Source organism: Apium graveolens, chromosome 1, assembly GCF_009905375.1.
Source record: "Apium graveolens cultivar Ventura chromosome 1, ASM990537v1, whole genome shotgun sequence".
Taxonomy (NCBI): domain Eukaryota; kingdom Viridiplantae; phylum Streptophyta; class Magnoliopsida; order Apiales; family Apiaceae; genus Apium; species Apium graveolens.
This window is the reverse complement of record NC_133647.1, coordinates 11036936-11047108: the sequence shown is the minus strand read 5'-3', so window position 1 is coordinate 11047108 and position 10173 is coordinate 11036936. Positions and strand designations below refer to the sequence as shown.

At 32.0% G+C, this 10173-nt stretch overlaps 2 protein-coding genes across 2 annotated transcripts; both read left to right on the top strand.

Moving 5' to 3' along the window:
• Window positions 1–2425: 2425 nt before the first annotated feature.
• On the top strand, window positions 2426–8559 carry LOC141660835 (uncharacterized). Its single transcript, XM_074467821.1, has 4 exons — window positions 2426–2801; window positions 5539–5730; window positions 7543–7724; window positions 8081–8559. Exons 1-4 carry the CDS (start codon window positions 2519–2521, stop codon window positions 8396–8398), a joined length of 975 nt encoding a protein of 324 aa, XP_074323922.1. The 5' UTR covers window positions 2426–2518; the 3' UTR covers window positions 8399–8559.
• A 331-nt stretch (window positions 8560–8890) lies between these two features.
• Window positions 8891–10126, top strand: LOC141660841 (uncharacterized). The gene is made up of 2 exons (XM_074467826.1): window positions 8891–9579; window positions 9725–10126. The coding sequence occupies exons 1-2, from the start codon at window positions 9096–9098 to the stop codon at window positions 9820–9822; spliced, it is 582 nt and encodes a 193-aa protein (XP_074323927.1). The 5' UTR covers window positions 8891–9095; the 3' UTR covers window positions 9823–10126.
• Window positions 10127–10173: the final 47 nt, after the last annotated feature.

Sequence of the window (10173 nt, the reverse complement as noted above, 5' to 3'; positions counted from 1 at the left end):
GTTGCTACAATTCTCAACGTAACCAATCCTGTAACTGTCAGATGGTCTGCATTTATAAAGAACCTGATACAGTTGAAGCAGAGAGAAATGCCTTACAAATCAAACTACATTCCAAAGTACATTGATCAAACAGAATATGCTGTTGATATGCCTGTTGGAGTAGCTAAGATAGAAATGAGTCTAAGAAGGGAAGTCTTAACTTTTAATCCTGATGGAAAGAAGATTGGATTTCTGTAACTGGATGATCTATCTCTTGGAATTCAAAGCTACATGATCTCAGGAGAGCCATCTATCAAAACGATGAATCAACGTATGAGCTAAAAGAACACAATCAAATGATGCAATGGTACTTGGATGTTATGGAAGAAAATCTACTAAGAAGTTTCTTGAAGAAGCTACAGACTGTGTTAGAGTTCAGAATTGAAGATAAAGTCTGGTATTCACTAATTGTAAGATTATATATGTTTATTTTATTTCTGCATTTAGATAATTTTTGACATCATCAATTAGAATTTGTACATAATTACGGCTCCGTTTGGGAGTGCTGTTGAAAACTGCTGTGCTGCGAGAAAAAGTGCTGTCAGGAAAATTAGATGACTGTTTGGTATTTTTTTTTAATTTATACATATTTTGAGATATAATATATAAAAATAATATTTTTGAGAAGGTTTGATGGTGAAACTGATAGCTACTTCTTGCAAAAGCTGAAAATAGCTTTTTTCAAAAGCATGGGGGGACATGTTTTCACTACGCCATAAGTGAGCTATTGTAATGCCTAAATGGTGTTACAATAGGCCCCAAAAGCGTTACAATAGGTCTATTGTAACACCAGGGGGTGTTACGTATACGAGCATTATAATAGACACCCTAATGTAACACTTCACTGATCTATTGTAACAGAGAGGAAAACGTTACAATAGGCATCTACTGTAACACTAACAGGCCCAAATATAACACAGAATGAGTGATACAATAGCTTGATCAAGATTGCATAAGTGGGCCCCACATGGGCCCCAACTGTACCCTACTGTAACACAATTTAGGACTCGATATGTGTTGAGGACTCGATTAATTCTTGTATAGATTACAGCTTATAGAGCTAAAATTAGGGCATCCTGTATACCCGATGTGCACAACTTATAGAGAAAATTAGGGTTTCTCGATTTGTATGTAATTGAGAGATATAGAAGATGAGAGAAGTGCGTCTGGGAGGGAGGGTGTGTCCGGAGTGAGGATTAGGGGGAGAGGAGAGGGAAAATAGAGAGATGAGATGAGAGACAGGGTCGGGTCATGGTGAGAAGAAGGGGGTGAGGGGAAGAGGAAAAGAGACAAACAGGAGGAATATACCGCCCATTTTTCACTAAAGTATGGGTCATTTTCGTTTACGAGAAAAAATGTACCGCCCATTTTTCACTAAAACGTGTATAATTTTAATTTTTTTAATTTTTTTATTATTTTATTAAATAAAAAACTAAAAAAGTGACTTATATTTGTGTACAATAAATTTTATAATAATATATATTACATTCTTGATATATTAATAATCCAAAATATAATTTTAATACTAATTTATAATAACATTTTTACTTAAATATTTTTAAAAGTTAAAAAAGTTACCATTGTAACACTAGGTGCTGGTGTTACATGTGGTGCAACAGCGCCATTTCTCTATAACAGTATTTTATAGCTATTGTAACACTAATTTTGAGGTATTATAATAGGACAAAAATTTCTTAGCTAATGTAACACTGCTTGTAACACTTGCATTACAGTAGCCCACTTATGGCGTAGTGTTTTGCTAACAACAGCTTTTAGACCAAAAGTGCTTTTCCAGACAAAAGTTTTTAGAATTTATCAAACACATTTCTGTGAGCTTTCCAGCTTTTGCTGTCTGCAACAGCAAAAATCGGGAATCGGGAAAGATCGGTCGAGCTACCGATTTATGATTAATTGAAAATTGGGGATTAATCGGAGTAAAAATCGGATGTATTATACTATTAAATTATAGTTAAAATATTATTATGAATATATTATTTATTTATTAACAAATATATATTTGTTATATCATAATTTCTATAATTATTTATTTTTAAATTAATTATAGTATTTTAATTTTAATAAATAATTATATATACTCCAATAAAAAAATTGCAAGAATAAATCAGATTTCAAAGATCGAATCGGTCGTGTACTTTGTAAGAGATTAATTGGGGATTAATCGGTTGAATCGGGAATTTATCGGGATTCTTTAGAATACTGTATATAAAAGAATATAAATATCAAAATATTTGTTTTAAAAAAAAAGAGGAAAAAATAATTTATAAATGAACGGCGATTTGCCGAAAAATAAAATTCAAACGCCCAAATAAAAGTTCAACGCGTTATTTCTATTTTTAATTTCTTGACTCTTGACCCTCTCCAATCTACATTTCAAAATTTGTCCCCACTTTTATACACACACATATACTTACAATTACATACATACAAAACCACCTCTAAAACCTCGAAACTCGCAAAAATGGCGGAGCGAGCTCTGAAAGTGATCGACGGAGCTTCTCTCCGATCAGCCGATCTCACTCTACCGGACCTCACTACCTCTCTCTTCGGCGATCAAATAGTCAAACTAGTTCTTTCCGCCGTTTCCGCTTCACTTTCCGGCCTAACCTTGCCGGAAAGTCTCGTTTCGTCGGCTTTACAGAGTCTTAACGTCGGAGAGTCTTTTCCGATCAAGGAGTTTCAAGCAGACGTGGCTTTTGCTGTTGCGAAAGAGTTGATCAACGCCATCGCTCATCAACTTGAAGGTCTCTAACTTAAATTCATATGTTATTGTGCTTATGTAGTTATAATTTGTCGATGTCGTGTAATTATCGTGTGTATGTGTGGAGTTATGGTATTGTTGATTGTTATTGATTCGATTTTGCTGGATTGAATAGTTGTTGACTGAATGTGTACGATTTGTTGACTTATTTAGAGGTTTAATTTGAAAAAATGACAAAAATACCACTTTTTTTAGAGTTTGTGACAAAAATACCTCTTTTTAAAATTTTGGCCAAAAATACCCGTCTAATACGCATTTTTCAGTTGGGTATTACTAATACGCATTTTAAAAATGAGTAATTCGTATTAAAAAAAGTTGAAAAAAAATTTAAAAAAAAAATAAAAATGAGATACGCATTCACAAAATGCGTATCACCCATTTGATTATGGTGATACGCATTTATGATATGCGTATCACATGTTCTGCACTTTTTTTTTTATTTTTTTTTATGTAATACCCATTTTTCAGATGCGTAATAGATTTACCCATTTTTAAAATGCGTATTAGAAGCGTATTTTTGGCCATAAACTCCAAAAAGTGGTATTCTTGTTACAACTTCTAAAAAAAAAGTATTTTTGGCCATCACCCGTTTAATTTTGACTATATCGAGGTGAGGAGAGCTCGAGATTTAGGTTTCAGTTGAGTATTTGAGTTTGTTGGACGGTGAATTGATTTATATAAGTAAAGTTGATTTTCAGGAAAGGAGAGGAAGTACGCTCAGTGCCTGAGGGTGTGCAAGTGTTCGACCGCACAGGGCCAAAAAATTTGGAGGGCAATTTTTTTTGGTGTATGTGTGTATTTTATGTGTATAATATAAAAAAAATAAAATTTGGTACAATTTTTATTTTCCAAGGAAAAAAATGTGAAAATAGAGTAAAAGTTTAAAAATAGTAATTGTTAAATAATTGTAAATTATTATCTTAAAAAAAATTAAAAAATACATTAATCTTAAAATTTTTCGAAACAATAATATTTTGAAAACAAATTGATTAACAAAGTATGTAACAAGAATGTTAATTTCTTTAATATTTTAGACAAATAATAATAAATTTTTCACTAGTTTTTTCCTTGATAACCTGTCTATTTTTATTTGTTTAAGTAATTCAATTGTAAGGTGATTAACTTTTTTAAAATTATATCTATATTTAATGTTTATATATTCAATGAAAAAGTTAATGTGAAAATTATATTATTATAATTAAACGATGTTTGTTATATAATTTTATATAAGTTTACGTCTGAAGTAATTTTTATTTTGTTTATTTCTCTGTTTAAAATTATTATATCTTATTATTCATGTACTTGTAATATTTTAGTCCAATTTTTAGTTTATTTAAATTATGTTATAAAATTTTTATGTATTATAAATATGTGATTTCTACCATTTTAATTGATTTTTATTATTTTATATATGCCTATGTTTGTTGTGGGTTGTTGGGGCCTTCTTTTGAATTATCAGGCACGGCTCTGAGTACGCGGTAATTTAGATATGAATAATGAGATGGTGAGGTGGTTAAGTAAAGAAATAGAGTGATCACACAACTACTGAAGTGTGAATAGTGAGATGGTTACGGAGAGAAAGAGAGGGATCATATACAACTACTGAGATAGTGAAGTGTTAATAGTTTTGGAGAGAGATAGTGAAGTGTGGGGTGTACGACGAAACATAAGAAAGAGATTATTTCAATTCTATGTATGTGTATGATCAATGATGAATGGAATTCAAGTTTATACAATGTTAAGTTCTTGAAATAATTTTTCTTATATACTATGAAAGAATTATAATACATTTTTATAAATGTAATTGATTTTGTGTGTGCGTGTGTACAAGTGGTTGGTAAATTTGTTGCGGAGAAGCTAATTTCAAAGAAAAGGAATCTATTTGTTGTTGCGTAATAAAAGGACGATAGTGATTGTGTGCAACTATAAAGATGACTTTTAAGAAAGAGGTTGCAATTTCATGTCCCTTTTGATGCAGGGGAATCAAATTTATACGATATGGATTTTTTGAAATTATATTGTACATTGTATACATATCTCTGAATGGATACTTATAGTAATGGAAGTCAATGCAAAGCCTTGTGCGTCAAGAGGCAATATATAGCTCACCCCACGTATGTAGTTTATGTAAACTTTGAACCATTTTCTCTTGTGAATTGTTGCCAATAGATTGGTTAATCATCTCATTTGCTATATGTCACTTTAAAAAATTGTTATGTACGTCAGGAAACCTCCATGTGTTAAATATATTTTTGCTATGTTTTTGTCTTTCCTTTTTCTTTGCTAAATATTGTGTATCCCTTTCAACTGATGCTCTATAGTCTATAATATTTTTTCACATATATTCAAATCTTTAATTGATGCTCTTGTTTTAGCTAAAGATTAAATATCAGATCATAGTTAATTTGTGGATATTATTTTGTACAGACCACAGAACATAATTTCATATTGAACAAAAGTTTTTAGAACTAATTGTTCTAAATTGGATTAGAATAGAAAATTATTGCAACATTCTGCCTGTTTAAATCAAAAGTGCCCAACATAATAAAAGATCGGATGAACATAGTTTTTTCTTTTGTATGTAGATTAGACTGGCATTGGGTTTTGTGACTTCTAAATTGGCCATACGACAATATTTATAAAACATCTTTTGTTTGCATGTCATCAGTGTTGTGTTGAGAGAAGATTATTAATTCTTTCCTGCGGTTCTTTTTTTCCAGATGATCCACTTGTTGTAGCAGTTCTAGATGGGCAAACTATAAGGACATTTTTGGAGGATGAAGATGATTTTGCAATGTTAGCGGAAGATCTTTTTACTGATTTGGACACCGAAGATACAGGAAAGATCAGTAAGAAGGAAATAAGGAATGCTCTATCCCGTATGGGTGTTGAAATGGGCATTCCTCCTACAGGTCAGTTTTTTTTCATTTTCAGAACTCTGTGAAACAGTGATATGACCAATTTAAATAAATTATATTGTAATCTTGGGACCCTTGACAACCTGATTCAGTTTCTAAAAATATAAGGGTGCTATGAAGGGTGTCAACCCAGTGTGGCAATTTATTGTAATGTGGGATGGGTGCCACCTAATTTTGTGGGGTCATTGTGAATAAAATATGAGTTTTTTATTAGTTTAGTAATATTTTGAAACATCTTTCTATCTTTGTATTATATAAATATTTCTATTAAACATATTTGTATTTTATATTTTTACCCTATATTATGTATATGCAATTTTACATTTATAGGAATATATTATTTTTGTAATAATAATAATAATTTTATTTTAGTCATTATATTCTGATGCTTATTTTATATAATCAGTATAATTTTTTGCATTTAAAATTTATTATAATATTGATAATTATGTTAATGCACATATGATATATAACTAAAAAAATATAAAAATGTAATATGAGAAAAGGTTGGCACTTTTCATAGGGTGTCAACTGGATCCTAACCATTGAAATATTTTATAAAAGAAGGATGCCAAAATACTATGTACCAAGGAGAGGATGAACAATATTATTTATGATGATGCATCATCAAATATGACACCTGTCCAAATATGTTGTTTTTTGGGAAGTTTTACACTTTTACCAACAACAGTTTTTAAAGTCTATTTTATATGAAAAAAGTTCCACTTTGACCATCGGGTAGGCCTTCCTATTTTACTCGCTAGCTAATGAAGAATCTCAGCTACGGTGCATATTGGATGCATATAAAGAGTTTGTTAACTTGATCTAGTGACTGAAAATTCTGAGCTGCTGTATAATTTTGAAATTCAAAATTTGAATAAACTATGACTTGCGTTATTGAAACAGAACAAATTTGAATGATTTTATCTTGAAAACTTGACCTTGATGGAATGGAATGAGTGAAGAATGATATTATCTGCGAGGCTTTGTAAACTTCAGGGAATGGATTATTATAAGGCTTTATTATAGTTTAGCCCTTAAAGTATAACCTGATATACACATAAACCCGTAAACAAAATAATTGTATATTTTGACCCCTTAACTATAAGTTTTGTACACTTCAACCCTCTTGCTGATTTTTTTTTCAATATTACCCTTAAAGTTTGTATAAACTATAAAATTTTGTACACTTTAACCCTTTAATTTTTTTATATAATTGTTTTGATTCTTTCAAAAAATTATTTAAATTTACTTAATATCTAACTTTTTTAATAATATTATTTATCATAGTAATTAGTTTATACAATCAAATAAGTTTAATTTATATCGGTTATGATTGCATATATCTTGAGATATTAATAGTATATTATAATTTTGCAAGTTTTTATTACAAGTAAAATTTATAATTCCAGTAAGATTCCCGTAAGTAAACTAAAATATAATAATACGTAGTTAATTAGTACATTATACATTATATATATTTTATATTATTTAATAAATAAAATAGACAAGAAAATGATTGACTAACAATGTTTCCCTTGAAGTATCTCATTGCGGATATAATAACCCTTGAGATTGAGGGCAATACTGGAAGAAATTTTTATAAAGGGGTTAAAGCGAACAAATCTCGTACTTGAAGGGTTAAAATATATTACTTTTATCTTTAAGGGTTTATGTGTACAACATGTCATACTTTAAGGGTTAAGTTATAATTAAGTCTTATTATAATTGGTCCACGGTGCCAAAACTGGTATTTATCTGTTAGGCGATAAGCTGTAATCACCTGTCAATTTTTTGATTAAACAGAGTTTCCGGTATTAAGCGAAATCTTAAAGAAACATGGAGCAGATGAGGAAGAGCAACTTGGACAGGCACAGTTTGCACTAGTTCTGCAGCCAATTCTGCAAGATCTCGCAGATGCATTGGCTGAAAAGAATATTGTCATTATACAGAACATTAAGATCAGAAACGGATCTAAGCTAAAGAAGGTAACTAGTGGCTTTTCGTTTATCCCTTTACAGGAATACAGGTTACTAGGTAGCATGCAGTCCACTGGCTGTATATTTTAGTGAGATTGCCTGAACTGTTTATCGTTTAAAACTCATTCTTGTCATATTCCTAAACTTCAAGAATAATAAACGACCTGGTTATTGTAGGTTTTCTGACCGACTAGGATGTGCATTAATAAAATCTACTGTCTTTCAAATACATTTCTTCAAAGAAGTGAATGCAAAAATATTGTTTATATGATTGGGAAATACCATTTTCAAATACAGGCAGTTGACTTTGATGCTATTACATTTTGAACTACGATCTTACTCCCATTTACACAATTTTTTTGCAGGTATTGGCAAATGAGAAGCTTTTAAACAACACCATAGACAAGATATTGCAGGAATGCCATGAAGGGAATGATAAGCCGAGTAAACCACTAATTAGAAGTTATCTTGAGAAAAATGGCGGGGAACTGGGTTTGCCACCAAATGCAGCTGATGATGATGTGGTTCTTTTGTATGATTCAATATTTGCTGATGTTGAGACCAAAAAGCAGAGTGCTTCAGACTCGGAGAAGGATGATTTTAAACTTCTGATGAAAGAGATTCTTGGAAAATTTGCAGAGCAACTTGAAAGTAAACCTGTTTTTCATGATATTGACAACTGAAGGGTGAGCAAAAGCGGACAACATTTCTTTATCTCGAACTTTAGGAACTTGTGTTTCAATATTATATAGGGGGTGTACCCTGGGATTTATACAACATGTAACACAGACGAAAAAATATTACTTGAAGTGGAAAAAATATGCAGGTTCATATCTTCATCCAATTCGTATCTTCTTGTGGTGGAAAGTTTAGAGTGCCTTAATATACTCTCTAAGTTCCTTATATAAAATTAGAAAATTCTTAATCGAAAATTCGAATGTGATTTAGTGATCTTGATCATTCGACCTTTTTATAGTTTTATAAGCTGTGCATGTGTGTTTGTTGCAAAGTAGTTATTTGTTTAAATATTGATCATGGAAATTGGGAGCTGAGAAATGAATGGTAGAAGAGTTGAAATGAATATTATCCAATAAACATGTCTAAAATTAGAGCTGCAACGGTTGGTTGGCCAACGAAACATTAAACTAAATATATATAATACAAATAATTAACAAGAGTTTTAATGAATATTTCCTCTCTGTAGAGTAAATCTCTTCTCATTAGCTGGCCGAGGCGGTTCATTCTTGCTCCGCCACGGCCGGTGTATCATTGTAATCACCATCTTTGCCACCGGCGTCTTTCACAACCGGCTTCATTAATAATTTTACTAAATTATTTGTGATTGCGTTGTTAGGACACATATATACGTTTCGTATATTTATGGCAGATAAGGCGGAGAAAGCATGCTCATCTTCGTGCTCAGAAATTGAGTTGCTGCAGCGTTTAGAACAGGTACCAGTACCTAACAGGAAGAAACTGTCTAAGCAAACATCCATGTCTGAAAGACCTAGGAATTTGTTATGGGAGAGGCGTCGTAAACAACAGAGGAAAAAGAAATCATCAGACAGCAATGACGTTGATAATGTGACAGATGATGATCTTAGCGAGCTTAAAGGATGCATTGAGCTAGGTTTTGGATTCAATGAAGAGGAGGGTTCACAAAAGCTTTGCAACACCTTGCCTGCTCTTGATCTTTACTTTGCTGTCAACAGACAGTTTTCAATGAGCCCCATTCAGAGTCCAGGAAGAGCGTCGTGCCCTGCTCTTCCCTCGTCTTCTTCATTGCCTGAAACCCGATCCTCATCTTTTATCAGCCCCAGCCCCAGAAGCAGTGATTCTGACTCATGGAAGATTTGCAGCCCAGGTGATGAACTTGTCCATAGGATTGCACAACTATATAACATTCATACACGGGCATTTTGCCTTTACCCTGGGAAGTGCACCTGATACATTTATTTGCATTTAGCGCAACTCTTAACATATATAGTGTACTCGGTTTTTGTATACAGGTGAAAATCCAGAACAAGTAAAGACGAAGCTAAGGCACTGGGCACAGGCAGTTGCATGTTCTGTAATGCAATCATCAGGAGGCGGAGGGAGTGGCTAAACATTTGTACACAGATCAACACAGGGAACTTGTAGTAACAAAATTTGTTTCGCAGATCAATGCCAATCCAAGTTATCTGATTATCAAACATGCATAGATTAGGAATGGATGTCTTCTAGGATTGCTAGTTACTGAAATCCTTTGATTTAAACGACATCCGATCATGTATATTGATATGAAGAATACCCTCATCAGCCAACTAAATAGGTAGTGCAACAGAGCCATCCATTGTTGCATAATTTGTATGGCCCTCTTCCTCCTGTGAGGACTAATTAATGACCAAACTGGTAACTGTTTTGTTTAATTGTCTTAATCTTTTTCTTTTCTTTAATTCTCAAACAAATTTCAGGC

Excerpts from the sequence above, each read along its gene's own strand:
- LOC141660835 (XM_074467821.1), top strand. The coding sequence starts at position 2,519 with ATGGCGGAGCGAGCTCTGAAAGTGATCGACGGAGCTTCTCTCCGATCA. Across the intron at positions 2,802-5,538 it reads CATCGCTCATCAACTTGAAG|ATGATCCACTTGTTGTAGCA; the intron begins GTCTCTAACTTA and ends CTTTTTTTCCAG. Across the intron at positions 7,725-8,080 it reads ACGGATCTAAGCTAAAGAAG|GTATTGGCAAATGAGAAGCT; the intron begins GTAACTAGTGGC and ends ATTTTTTTGCAG.
- LOC141660841 (XM_074467826.1), top strand. The coding sequence starts at position 9,096 with ATGGCAGATAAGGCGGAGAAAGCATGCTCATCTTCGTGCTCAGAAATT. Across the intron at positions 9,580-9,724 it reads ATGGAAGATTTGCAGCCCAG|GTGAAAATCCAGAACAAGTA; the intron begins GTGATGAACTTG and ends TTTTGTATACAG.